At 41.1% G+C, this 14,320-nt stretch overlaps 1 protein-coding gene across 1 annotated transcript in view; it reads right to left on the bottom strand.

Moving 5' to 3' along the window:
- Window positions 1–10,992, bottom strand: part of hdlbpb (high density lipoprotein binding protein b) — a 38,939-nt gene extending 27,947 nt beyond the window's left edge. The window contains exons 1-7 of the mRNA XM_084043591.1: window positions 10,903–10,992; window positions 8,775–8,853; window positions 6,970–7,071; window positions 5,929–6,080; window positions 5,336–5,551; window positions 3,324–3,530; window positions 1,449–1,664 (exon numbers count right to left, since the gene is read on the bottom strand). Coding sequence (XP_083899717.1) covers window positions 1,449–1,664; window positions 3,324–3,530; window positions 5,336–5,551; window positions 5,929–6,080; window positions 6,970–7,045 — 867 coding nt within the window. The 5' untranslated portion in view covers window positions 7,046–7,071; window positions 8,775–8,853; window positions 10,903–10,992. The remainder of the gene's footprint in view (window positions 1–1,448; window positions 1,665–3,323; window positions 3,531–5,335; window positions 5,552–5,928; window positions 6,081–6,969; window positions 7,072–8,774; window positions 8,854–10,902) is intronic.
- Between the last annotated feature and the right edge of the window lie 3,328 nt (window positions 10,993–14,320).

The raw sequence follows: 14,320 nt of genomic DNA on the forward strand, positions 1-14,320 counted from the left end.
CTGTCTTTACGAGCGCCGAGCGCCGACCAGTGGTGTACACTGTAGAGGCAGGACAGGCGGTCGCCTGCCCAACTAAGATCTCGCCTCCCCTAAAAAAAAAAAAATAACCCGAAAATGTGTCATTGCGTGCTTAATGTCCTCAACGTCACGCACCCAACAAGCTTTGAACTGAGCAGATTGGACCTTCTGTTCCAGAGATAATGACCAAAACATATTGAAAACGTCCACTTTCGCCAGTTTTCTGGGTATTGAAAACCTCAAGGGATGCGTCCGTGACGTATATACCATGCGACCACTTAAAGTCTAGATCTCCGATGCTAGCGGTTTTGACATACTGATGGAGTATATTATAGTATATTGTGGGTAGTATATCGAGATGACAGATATGGGACATTAAAAAGGACAAATCAAACAAATGGGACACTTTATTAGAACACCAAAAAAGTCGCTACAGCCTCAGTAGTTAACCAATGAAATGACGGTATTTTACAATGCCTCTCATAAAGATTGCATTGAGAGCTGCAGTTCATCGTTGTAACGGACCCCGAGTAGCAGCGCTGTCTCAAAAGTGGGCGTGAATTTGTAGGCCTTCCGTTTCCGCCCGTGTGTCTCTATAACCGTGAATGAAAAGAAAAAAAGATTTTTTCTTTTTTTTCAATTTTCAATTTATCCACACAGAACCAGAAATATAGCCATCCAAAGATTTCTAGCTCCATTCACTCCTTGGTTAACTTATTACTTTAAAATCCTGTATCTCGGCTCCTGTGTTTTTTGTTTTTAACATTGGCAGTGGGGGAAGTAAAAAAAAAAAAGACCTCTGGCAGGGAATGTGTTAATAGATTGAAAAAATAATATATTATTGTTCTCCCCATGAATCGCTTTTATAAATAAGAACAGAAAATGAGTCAATAAAAACATATTAAATGTTCGCACCGTCTGTGCAGCCTCATTTATTCATTGTGTCACATGGAAATGACAATGAATGCAGCCATAAAATTATGCTTTCCTTATACAGAAAATATATTTTTTTAGTTTTTTATAGCATTTATGAGTCGCTGCGTGACTCATAAATGCTTTTACAAGCTTTTGTCATATTGCCACATTTTCTTTCAAATAATTTTGTGGTGGATGTGTCAATTTGGTAAAGTTATAAGTCAATAGTCTGGAAAGTGGAAACATAATTATTAAGTCATTATACTTTTTTTTCTTATTCAGACCTGGAAATGACTCAAATCTAATTATATACTTTTCCATACTTGCAGGAACCCGGTTTATTGAAAGCTACAATAACAATGAGAATATTTTAGACATCTCAATTGAAATCATCACTGTAATCATACTGTAAGGTGATTCAAAAAGATATCCATCATACTTGTTGACTGTATTGTAACTCAGAAGAGCTTTGAGGGCCCTACGCGAGCACTATGCAAGCGTTAGTTCTGCTGTACCTTGTCATCGTAGATGGCCCGGATGCGGCTGAGTGCCAGCGCCACGGCCTCCTTCTCCCCTGTGATGACGATCTCGTCCTTGGGCAGGCTGGGCGGCGGGATGCTGATGCGAGCGCCCGTCTCCTGACTCAGCTCCTGCACCAGTCGGTTGTGGGGACCGGCGATGAAGGGATGGAAAGCCTTCTCCAGTGACAGCCGCTCCACCGCCCGCTTGTCCTGGTAAGCGGGCACACACAAGTTTTTTTTATTTATTGTTATGGCGATCAAGGAGATTTGAAAATGCAACAAATAGGAGCGCAGATGGCCTAGTGGTTAACCACATATAGGCTCTAATGCAGCCCGACAGTGAGTCGCGGGTTCGATTCCCGAGCCCAACGACCTTTGGTGCGTGTCACTCCCTGTTTCCTGTCACTCTTCACTGTGCTATCTAAATAAAGGCAGAAAAAGTCCCCAAAATATCTTAAAAAGAAAATGCAACAAAAATATACATGAAATCTGTCTGATATCAAAAGCGTGATGGATGGCGTCCGCTGGCCTAGTCGCAGCGTGTCGCGGGTTCGAGTCCCGTTCCCGTGCGACCTTTGCTGTATGTCTCCCCCCATCTCTCTCCCCATTTCCTGTCAGCCTACTGTCCTGTCCAAATAAAGGCATAAAAGCCCCCAAAAATATCTAAATAAATAAATAAATAAAAAAGCGTGATGGATAAGTCCAGCCATCTTGGCTCTGAGAAGAAGCAGAAACATTATTGCGAAGGATTGCCAAATTTGGACGGAGATCTATGATAAGGTGATGAGATCAAGAGGGCAAGAACATATTTAATCAAGGTCATTTTTTTAATTGGTGAGGTGAAAAATTAAGAAATATTGTAGAGCAGGGTTTTTCAAAGTTTGAGTCAGCATCCCATCAAACAAAGCTGTGCCCCCCACCAATTACTGTGACATCTAATATCCCTATCTTTGCTATATTGAGCCTCACCTAATGAGTAATGACAATCTCCATTTAATAAAACATAAATAATTGGCTACATGGGGTGCTTGGTGGCTCAGCCAGTTAGTACACAGACCATATTCCTTGTGATCCATGAGGACCCGAGTTCTAATTCGACTCCCGGCTTGTCTCGCATGTATCTCCTCTCTCTACCCTTGGTTCCCTGTCTCCCTACACTCTCCTATCTCAGATTGAAAAATTAAAAAACCCTAAGAAAATAATAATAATTAAACATTTAACCAACATTCGGCAAGTTGCAGTTTAACATCGAGTCAACATCCAATTTGTACTTACTTTATACACTCATGTTTGTTCTGAAGAAGGTCTGACGACCGAAACGTCGATTTAATAAAGAGCATCCATTTTACAAGTTCCAAGACAGTGTGCGGGACCTTTTTTGATATGATAGATCCCTTTCTGTACTTTATACACAGAATTATCACACTGAAATGCAGATAACAATTAATGCCACTAATTATGAGAGGCTTGTTTCATCTTTCTCACAGCTTGAAGAGAGAGAGACCACCAAGGTTTCTTCCTCGTGAACAGACAATGCGTCACTTTGAACTGATAATTCAAGTGCGTAACACATTTGCAACACTGCAACGAGTTGCGTCACTGCTACTATTGCTCATTGCGGCAAGATGCCAAGTTTAAGTTTTCATGATGCACGCACAGTGACATTACAGTTGAATGAGAGCAAGAATGCGCAGTAGTTATGCTTAATTTATGCTCCGTCGTGAATAGCCGAAAATCTACAAGCTCACAAATCGGCACGGATGCAGCACGTTGTGAGCTTGTAGACCGTCTATTTTCGGTGTGTGCCACCGTCACAAATGAGGTATAAATCAGGCTTTAGTTCTGATGATCCTCTGGCATCTGTCTGACCTGTTCAGCAGAGATGAGCAGGATCTCGTGACGCGCCTTCTCAATGCCCTCCTTGGTGCCAGTGATGCGGATGTTGGTGCTGGGGTCGTCGGGGCGCGGGATGCCAATCTTGGTGGCCGTCTTCAGCTCCAGTTCCTGGAGCTTCTCCCCGTTCTTACCGATTACAAAACGATGGTGCTCCTTGGGGATGGTTACCGTGGCCGAAGCCTGGGCACAGAGATCAGAGGAGAGACAGGAAGTGATTGAGAGTCATTTAAAAATAAAAAGGACTGGAATGGAAGACTGAGTGGCACAGAGAGTTATGCCTGATTTTTACTTTGTTGCGCACTGGAAATACCTGAAGCTCACAGTCACAATGCGTCGCAATGCGATGTGTAGAGCTTGTAGATTTGCTATTTTCGATGCACAATGCCAAAATTGGCGTTCTCCAAAGTATAAGTAACTTTAGCTGCCGTTCCTTGTGCCTCTATTGAATATGAGAGTGTACAATAATCCGGGGGCAGCTTTTCTGATTTGGAAATGGAAATCAGGTATGACATAAAGGTTCAAACATGCATCGTGAGTGATATTATTAGTTCCATGCATTGTTAGACAGAGATGCTTCAGGTTATATCATTGGTATTGCAGATGACTGAATATTGACTCTGGTTTCTAGCGTTATGAGAGCTGACCATTCCCTTTGTTGTAGAAACTAACTAGACTCTCCTTGTTCATTGTAACAATAAAACAGAATTATTCAATTGGATGGTATTCCCTTTAACAGGATCTTGGCATAAGCTCAAAATATATTTCTGCGCTGCTGTATCAATATGTGCAACTCAGCTAAACAGGTGGAGCTTGATGTCCCTGTTTGAAGTGATAATCAGCAATGTTTGTTGCTGAGACCAAATAAAATGACACCCATGGGAGCTCATGGTCATTTTTCTGTTCAAACTCTCTCCACCTAAAACAGGCAGCCTACATACATGTATGTAGCCTTTTGCTGGTCGGCGGCGTTGATAGTGTATGAACCTTTGTTTTCCCGAGATGTACAGTACTGTACTTGCAGGGGTGTACGCACCTAAGAGATACATGTCACTGCTAAATCCTACATTTGGTCTTAGGGAGAGCACAGAAAACCATACGAAAACCGGCATCTCTCCCACAAACACAGCAAATTGCTATTGGGAACACCCGGCCAAGCCGGAGGCACCGGATTTGAAACCTAGTCTCTGTGGTGGTGAGCAAGAACCCCTGCACCTTCCAAGCACAGAGGCTGACTTTATCATTAGTTTCATCATGTTGAGTCTCAATATGATGATATGAATACTAAAACATTACCAGTGACAGCGTACGTTGACAAATATGAAAACATTTTCGGTGACAGCGCACCTTGGCAAATACAGTATGAAAACATTATTGGTGACAGCGTAGCTAGACAAATATGAAAACATTCTTGTGACACCGCACCTTGACAAATACAGTATGAAAACATTATTGCTATTGGTGAGATGACAGGGCACCTAGACAAATATGAAAACATTATTGGTGACAGTTAGCCCCATAGCTGTCCCAAACACTGAAAGGATGGTTTCTTCCCTTTTCATCTTTACTACTTGAAGATGATTGGATCTTCAAGCTCTTAAAAATGGATATGAACTTCAACTGGATTATACACTGTGAATATCTTATTTCCTCACTTGGATTAAAAAATAAAGTGGTGGAGTGTCATTGCGGTGCGCTGCAGCAGCACTACACCCCTGTGTACTTGTCACACAAAATGAACTACTTTAATATTTGTGTGAGTGAATAAACACCACTGCAAAGAACTACTAAGACAAGATATATGTTGCACATGGAGACAATGTCAGATCCAACCAATAAATTCACTATCATGTATCAAACTGAATAGTACACGACAAAATAACATTACTGCACCTCAACCATATCTACTATCATCATGTATATCATCACACTGAAAGCCTCCAATAATCAATACGCTCCCCTCGCTTTAAGCAGCATTCTGAGGTTACCTGTGTCTGCAGCCGAGCCACTATCTCCTTGCGAGCCTTCATGACAGAGTCGAGTTTGCCAGTGACCATGATGGACAGGCCCTGGTCTTTGGCCAGGGACAGCTCAATGTGTGCCCCCGTCCGCTGCATGATGTCCAGGCACACCTTGGCCTCCTCGCCCTCCCCAAACTGGCTGTTGTCCTTGTAGCGCCGTTCCTCCAGTGGCACGTGGAACACCTGGGGAGGGTTTGGGACAGAAGCTGGTTCATATTTCAGGCAATACGGCTTACTTGCTTATTTTTCCTGGAACGTTGTGTTTCAGCGATCGTTATAGGCGCTGAAGTCTTTTTCCATGTGTCGCTCATCTGTGAGCGATATCAAGTGAGCTGAGGACAGATTTTTACATGAAAGCGAGTTCAGCTTTCGTACATTTGTTTACAATATCACTTCTACCATCAAATCTTTGTGCAATGAAGAGGGTAGATCTGAAAGTCAAAACATCTGTCTGGATTGAGATTGTGTACTGACAATACATTCTTCTTCTATTCAATATCTGTGTTTGCATATTGTTGCATGCAACTCTATGTTTTTGCTCTTGTTGGAGGCTGCCTGACCTGGGTGATGACAGAGGCTTTGATGGGTCTGATCTTACTACCCCAGGCCCCAGCTGGCTCCCCAGCCTTCTCCCCTGGCGCCCCTTTCTCCGGCAAGGGAGGGAAGGCCTCCAGGTAGGTGGGGATGTAGGCCTCATCCTCTGGCACGCAGCCTGCAGAAGAAAGAGATGGAGGTGTCAAGGACAGATGGTGGAAGAAAAGGGATCCGTTGTACATTCGTGGATGAAGGATACGGAGGAATGGTGGATGTTGTTTGGAAGAAATATTGAGAAACATATTAAACCACATGAACCCTAGCTAGCGCCCCTGATCTGGGGGCAAGCGTTCAGCAAAAATAGCAGAGCTTTGTGGATTGGAATCTGTGGATATTTTCTGCGAAGATATTTGGTGTAGAGTAAAAACGGTGGAGCGTAGTATAGACCCCTAAGTCAAGATAAAACTTGACACTTATCTTTGCTGAAGCCACATTCTTTTTTGGAAAATGCTCTGATCTGCAGTGATAGTTTGTCATAGGTGCTGTACCTTTCACCAACCATCTCTGTTTGGCCTGTATCTGCTCAGAGAGAAGATGTGGTTGGTTCATGACATCCCTCATTTTAGCTTCCTTTTCAATAACATGTTTAGAAGAAAGGAAAGCAAATTGCATGTAGAAAATATGGACAAAGTCATAAATAACTATAGGAAAAAACTCTTCCCAGTAATAGATTGATGGTGCACGTCACAATTTTCAATATTATTCTCTATGTATTTGTTGTAGGGCGCCTGTGTCACCAAAAATAACTGATCTACAGGGGAACACAGAGAGAGGCCAAAACTGACAGAATTTTCTATTGCTATTGTTGTTTCTACAGACTATGATAACCTACGATCACATCAAATGTGATAGTGTTCCTTTTAATGGTTGGCTGCTTGAGTGCCAGTGACTGGCCAAGTGTCTAGTGCCTCATACACATTTTCATTGGTGACTATTCAGTTGTCTCAAATTTTTGCAACCAATGGAAAATAGGAATATGAACCGGGTAGGCTAGCAAAAGACATCACCTGTTATGTCTTGATCCTTGAGGCCGCTGCGATGCTCTGCAAAGCTCTCCGGAGTCAACACTGCCACTGAGCTCATGGTTCAAGACTTATTCCGCTATTCCACTGAGACAGAGAGACAGGGTGGGGCGGTGGGGGCAAAATGAAGCTACAATAAACACAAAGCCAAAAGCCCAAGTAGAAAGGAAGCGGTCTGTTTGAAATTGCATATGCACAAGTCGCGCCCTTGCCATGTCTAATCTATAGGTGGTCTAACCTTGAAAGTCAAAATGGAGATACAAATGCTGCATTTCAAATACAGCTCTTTGCACTCTATATCGTCTCCCTCGCGTTATAATCAGTAGGACTGCTTTTGTTGAGCCCCAGAAGAATCAGAGCTGCCTCTATGGCATTGCTATCATTCCCTGGTGCGCTGCTCTACACCTGAGATACTCCAATTAACTCTACACAACCCTCGACAAATACACATTACCCTGGCCTATAGCCTCAGGGAAAGGGAATAGGAGAAGACACAGTTCTCACAAGTTGAACCCTTCAAGCTGTTAAAAAGAAAAAAGAAAAACAAAACTTGGGCGAACATTCCTTGTGATACCACTGTTAGGAACATGCTTTCATTTGAAGGGGAGGTCTATTCAATATTCCCTGTGCATTAAAAAGGAAAATACAAAATAATGTGTGTAAAATACATAACTGGCATTGTCATGTCAGACGATTGTCATGAGGAGGAAAATCCCTGAGCTGATCCACTGTCAGTGAATGACAGCTACAATAAACTAATCTGGATGATGCATCTCAAACAAAAAATATTTATTTTAGTTAAATCAACAACAACAGCCTGTCAGAGGTCAAAAGCAGCCCACTTGAATCGACAGATGTTCATAACTTAGGAGCAAGACTCTTGCACCTCCAGGCACCTTAAGTGCTAGGGCTAATTTATCTATTTTGTTTTGCTTTGTTTAGTTACTTCCTTGGCATTGTTGTGCATGTTGTTATTATTATTATTATTATTATTATTATTACCGTATTATTACTAGTACTACTACTACTGCCACCACTATGTCCGAGGAAACCAGAAAGAACACATTTTACTCTTCTGTACTCGTACACAAGATGTAACAACAACAAAAACCTTGAATCTTGAATAAGCTAATTCGTAATTAAGTAATTACAGCATGTGCTAATGGAGCAAGTTGGTGGCATCATAAATTAGTACCATGGCTCTCTCATTCTTCGCTTTGATTGAGCTCTCTAAGACTAAATGTGTGAATTTATCAGTGCTGGTTTTACCCACTTCTCTTCGATAGTCAAGCAAAACGCCTTGAAAACTTTCCCTGACATAAACTGTCACAAAAATCTCCCCGGCCCAAATGTGGTCCACCATCATTATTCTCCTCTTAAACGGGTGCTGGGTGTCCTTAGAGAGCATTCCTGTCTCTCATGAAAAATTCATCGTTCTTGGTAAAGTTGCCAAAAAAAATGCTTTAACCACATTCACCTATTCTGGGCATATCATATTAGGCAAATATAGGTGAGCATTCTGCGAAAATAGACGATCTACAAGCTCACAGCGCCTCGCGTTACAACGCGTTGTGAACTTGTAGATTGGTTATTTTCAGCTGAGATTTGGTGTGGGGGGAAATATGGAGGGGGCCATATACAGAGCATGCAGCTCAAAGAGGAATAAGATGCGGTCCTGTTTGAAGTCATCATAGTCTGAGGTGATGCTGAATTTGCATTACTTGCAGAAAAGATGCATCAAACGCTTTCTGTTGTCTAATTGCATGCTGCGTGGTGGCGTCCAGTCTTACCTGCAAAGGTCAGTTACCAGGGAGTCCGTCCAGTTGGTGGCTACCGTTGACGCTTCAGTGTGTGTCTGTGTTTTTGCTCCTGGGTGCAGAGGGGAAGATCAGTCAGAACACAGCGGATTCCTCTTTTAGAAGTCAAAGCAGAATACAAGAGGATGGCTACACAGCACCGAGGTGAGGTTGGGTTAATACTGTAGTGTACAACACTTGCTGCACTGCACCTTGCACAGCCTGTTAACTTACTCTCCTCCTTTTCTGTTCCCCTCCCTTCTCTCCTTTTGTTCTCACACCGTTCTCTGTGTCACATAGCTTTTCATGCTGTCTCTCTCTCTGCACATAGTCACTCATTAGTCATTGTACTGTTTGGTAAAGTACACACACAGAGCTGTATAAATGCACCATTACAACCAAGTGGCGGGTGCGCTCACACAAACACACAAACAAGTTGCGTCCCCTTTGCACCTCTCTGAATAAACTCAGCCCCTGATGCCCTGCAGTGGATGTCACGGGGGGGACCGATCGTAGCAGTAAATAGCGGTCATGGATGGTGGATAGACATTTATGTACCATCTTCAAGTTGGCAAGTTAGCCTGCATCGGGGACCTGGAGGAGAGTGGAGAGCTATTGTAATTGGCACCCATAGGGCTGCAAAGAGGAGCCAGTAAATTCAAACTTGGTAGCACTAGTGAATGCAAGAGAATATTTGTGTGAAAGAGTCAGAGGGAGAGGGGGTGGGGGGGGGGGTGAGAGAGGGACAGGGAGAGAGAGAGAGAGAGAGAGAGAGAGAGAGAGAGAGAGAGAGAGAGAGAGAGAGAGAGGATTAAGGCTGCTCAGACACAGTTTACCTGATGTTCACAGCACACACAATTTGTTTTTCTTTCAAATGTGAAAGATGATTGATTGATTGATTGATTGATTGATTGATTGAATACTTTAATTAACAGTTTGCAAAAAAGCCCAGAAAGTAGAGTTCTATACAAAAGGATGCTAAAAGGATTAAACCCAAGAAAGCACTATATTGTTTCCATAGGGGTCCTGTGTATTCAAATCATCGAAATTAATTCATGGTGACATCTTGTCTGGTCCAGTATTTATTATCGTTTTATATCTATTTATCAAACCTCCACGGAAGGTAAAAAGCAACGAAGTTAATCCAACCGCATAAGATGCTAACGTCTTATTGACCACATAACGGTGCATCCATCCATCCCCTCCAATAACACTGCTATAGCATCATCTAACATTGACTAACCTCACTAAGCTGCAGTCTAACACGTGTTTGATAGAACAACACACACCGATCTCATTCATCATAATGATTAAAAACCCGAGAGGACTTTATGATAATCGGCTGTATACCATCATTAGACAGATATAGCCCAAGCTGCTAACCATGCTAGCTCTGGTCCAGAGCGTTAGCGAGTTCTCTCTAACGCTCTGCCAGGCGCGCTGCTATTCTCATAGACCGAAAATTCCACTACCGTGCGAGGTCTCCAACTTTAGTAAAAAGAAATAAACAAAACTGTATTTGCTATTCACCAAAACAAAGGCAGTTTTGTGTTGTTGAAAGTCTATTCTCCAGGGTGGGATGCCGCTCAGGACCCCACCTTCTCTGTATAATACACTTTTTGGGTAGAAAATAAACTGTGTCCGCCAGATAGAAATTATTTTATTTACTCCACTGCGCCCTCTACAGATCCGGTCAATATACATTTCGATTGACCAGATCTGTAGAGGGCGCAGTAAAGTGAATACAATAATTTCCGTCTGGCGGACATATATTTTATTTTCTGCCCAAAAAGTGTATTATACAGAGAAGGTGTGGTCCTGAGAGACTTCCCATCCTGGAGAATAGACTTTCAACAACACACAGCTGCCTTTGTTTCGGTGAGTAGCAAAGTAGTTTTGTTTATGTTTTACTAAAGTTGGAGACCTCGCACGGCAGTGGAATATTCGGTGTATGAGAATAGCAGCGCGCCTGGCAGAGCGATGGAGAGAACTCACTTAGCTGGTTCCCTTTGTAGCAGGTTGATATTCATTCCCACACCGCAATCAATGTGACCGCATCCATTCACGTTGAGAGACAGAATGTGAAATTTATGAATGAAATGAATTAAAGCAGGGATCCTACCTTAGAGAAGGAAAAAATACTACTATAGCAGAAGGTTGTGTATGTATTTTGACAGGTGAGGTGACGGTGGTGTAAACACACGCGCTCCCCTTCAGCACGCACAGATGTGATTGGTCCAGGAGCGTTTCCTTTATACCACACGCGCACGCACGGTGCGTGCACACGCACGGACACGCGCACACGGAGGAAGGGGAAATGCCGCAGTATCTTTGCGCAACACAAGATCCATCCAGGTTAAATAGATCTGCGTCCTATTCTGTTATAGTGCTGTTTTGTTTCCCTGTCCTCTTGACATAAATAAAACAGTGGTGGAAGGAAAGTAACTATATAAGTACATTTACTCAAGTACTGTGTCTTAAGTACAATTTTGAGGTATTTTTTACTTTACTGGAGTATTTCCAATTTTCAGTACTTTACTTTACTGGAGTATTTCCAATTTTCAGTACTTTTACTTCTACTCCACTACATCTCTGAGACGAAAATAGTGTACGTTTACTCCACTAAAATTATTTGAAAACTTTAGTTACTTGTTACTTTGTAGATTTGGATTATTATAACAAAACATACATTAACCACTTCAACCCTATACATTTCGGGCCATTTGAAAATAGCCAATCTACAATCTCACAATGCCTCACGACACATTGTGAGCTTGTAGATTTGCTATTTTCAAAAGATGTGTATACATTTTATAATTGAAAACATGAAATAGGACATTCTGCATTATTCCGGACTTTCACTATATATAACAGAGTATTTCTATATTGATACTTTTACTTAGTAAGTAAACAATGTGAGTACTTTTTCCACCTCTGAATAAGAATAATAAAGATAATTTAAAAAATCGCATTTGCAAGAAATGCACGTGTCGTGCACTAAATGATAACTGTCTATTACAAATATGCATCCGCACTTTTCCTTAGCTTTTGCAACTTTTCATCACTTCCATCTAACTGGCCGGGTGATTGATTGATGTACTTTATTTAGTAAGACATGAGAACATCAGTACATGGAAGTACAAATTCTAAGTTACTTCTCATACATAGCAGGGGGGAAAAAACACATTTTAGCCAATAAGAAAAAGAAAACAGTCACTTATAATGAAATGATCTCTAATAATGCAACCAGACTACTTTACTTTATTGATAACCCCTACATCTCTATCATTATTCGTTGTGCAGGCTATTCCAAAAGCAGCCAATAGATGGCAGTATTCATCTATATATAAGATAGCGAGAGCTGTGGCCTCCATCTCTCCATCTCCTCTGCACCTGTTTTGCATGTATTGTAGCGTATAGGCCTACTAAGTGGTGGAAAAAGTACTCAAATGTTTTACTTATAATTAAAAGTTTCAATACTGAAATGTAGAAATACTCGTTACAAGTAAAAGTTCGGAATTCAAAAATGTACTTGAGTAAAAAGACAAAAGTATTGATGTCAAAATGCACTCAAAGTGCCAAAAGTAGAAAGTACTCATTATGCAGAATGTTCCATTTCAAGTTTTCAAATGTATAAAATGTATAGAAACCTTTTGAAAATAGCCGATCTACAAGCTCACAATGTGTAGCATTGCAGTGCATTGTGAGCTTGTAGGTCGGCTATTTTCAAATAGCCAAATAGGGCTGGTTAATGTATGTTTTGTAATAAATTATAATAATCAAAATCTACCAAGTAACTAATAACTTGATAAAATAAATTGATACGTTTTCAAATCATTGTAGTGGAGTCAAAGTACAATATTTTCCTCTGAGATGTAGCCTAGTAGAAGTAAAAGTATTGACAATTGGAAATACGCTAAAGTAAAAAAGAATACCTCAAATTGTACTTAAGTAGGCTACAGTACTTGAGTAAATGTTTCTTTCCACCACTGCATGTATGTGTAGTGTAACCTGCAACGATTGATTGACTGAATTATGTCTTCAATTCATTCCAACATCAATTCTTAAATGTTATATCGTAGCCTACGCTAATTTGGGATTTAATTCTAGAAAGAAAGAAAATAAAAACGTATTCAGTATATTTCTTTCCAGCAAATATATAAATATTAATGAACAGGTTATTATACAGTAATTGGCCACGAATGTGTGTGAGAACGCTAGCTTCCTTGACCTAACTGTCCAAATCCCATACCCCGGAAGGACAGACACAAGAGGTGATTGGCTAGGTGGTTGTTAAGCTTTGATTGATTGATTGGATACTTTATTAGCAGTGTGCAAAAAAAAGCACAGGAAAGTACAGTTCAATACAAGGTCTTGTTCAATACAAAGTCACTGGACTTTAAACCCAAGAAAGCCTATGGCTTGTTTCCATTGGGGTCAAAGCAACGTCTAATCTCTCAAATGTGTCAGTACCACTGCCTTAAACATGTTTGTTTGTTTGTTTGTTTGTTTGTTTAATTGATTGATTGAATACTTTATTAACAGTTTGCAAATGGTACAGCAGTATGATAATACGTTGGTGCTAAAAGGATAACACAAAAAGCCCTAAGGGCTTGTTTCCATTGTGGTCCTGTTTCCAATTCATCGTGACATTTCAAGACATAATATACAATAATATAGGAGGAGCCAAACCGAGTTCCTGTTTCTGCACAAAAAAGGAGGTGGTGACCCCGGGTGACCCCAGAGGCAAATACAAAGAATTTTTCTTTTTTTTTTTTTTTTTACGGAATGGGTTCCCAGATTGAGCAACGTCAGAAGCGGGGAGATTAACCCTTTAAATCGTCCACACGTTCATCTGGAAAACTGACAGATGTTTATTTTTCTGTCTGCCTCTCTTTTCTAGCTACTTAATTCCCAACACTCTTTAATAAAACACAAGTTTTAACATGGGCTCAGGGCAAACATGCTCATGAAAGATGCTGCTGAAATCTAATGAATCCTGGTGTTTTTATTTGTGTAATAATAATACAAATAGTAATAATAATAATATTTTTTACATTGCGTTGGGGGTGGATTACTACACAGGCGTACTGGGCCCAGGCCCAGGGATCCAAGAGATCATGCAGGGGCCCCTTTAGCCAGAGACTTTCCATGAATTGTCTCTGTTATTAACTTTTCATTCAAAGGGCTTAGTCATTCATGTTAACAACAGAGCCCCTAAAGTCCTACTGAAAACTGAAGTAATATAGAACCAGGGGTGTCAAACTCATTTTGGGGTGGGGGCCACATTGGTCAAAAGGATGTGGGCCGTGACCAGTTGCGGACAAGCAACTTGTACAGCGTTGTTTTTCAGTCTGTTGTCTCAGCAGTCACTGCTATAACTACAGTATATCACTTTGAAAAATGATATTATGAAGAAGAATAGCTACTTTAATTATTGACATTAAAAACCAAACAATTTTTAAGGAGCCCCAATAAACCATTTGAAAGTAGACCAATTCAATTTGAAGTGAACCACACATTACCATGTCAAAAAGCCA

Source organism: Gymnoscopelus microlampas (assembly GCF_963454915.1).
Source record: "Gymnoscopelus microlampas genome assembly, chromosome: 19".
Lineage (NCBI taxonomy): Eukaryota > Metazoa > Chordata > Actinopteri > Myctophiformes > Myctophidae > Gymnoscopelus > Gymnoscopelus microlampas.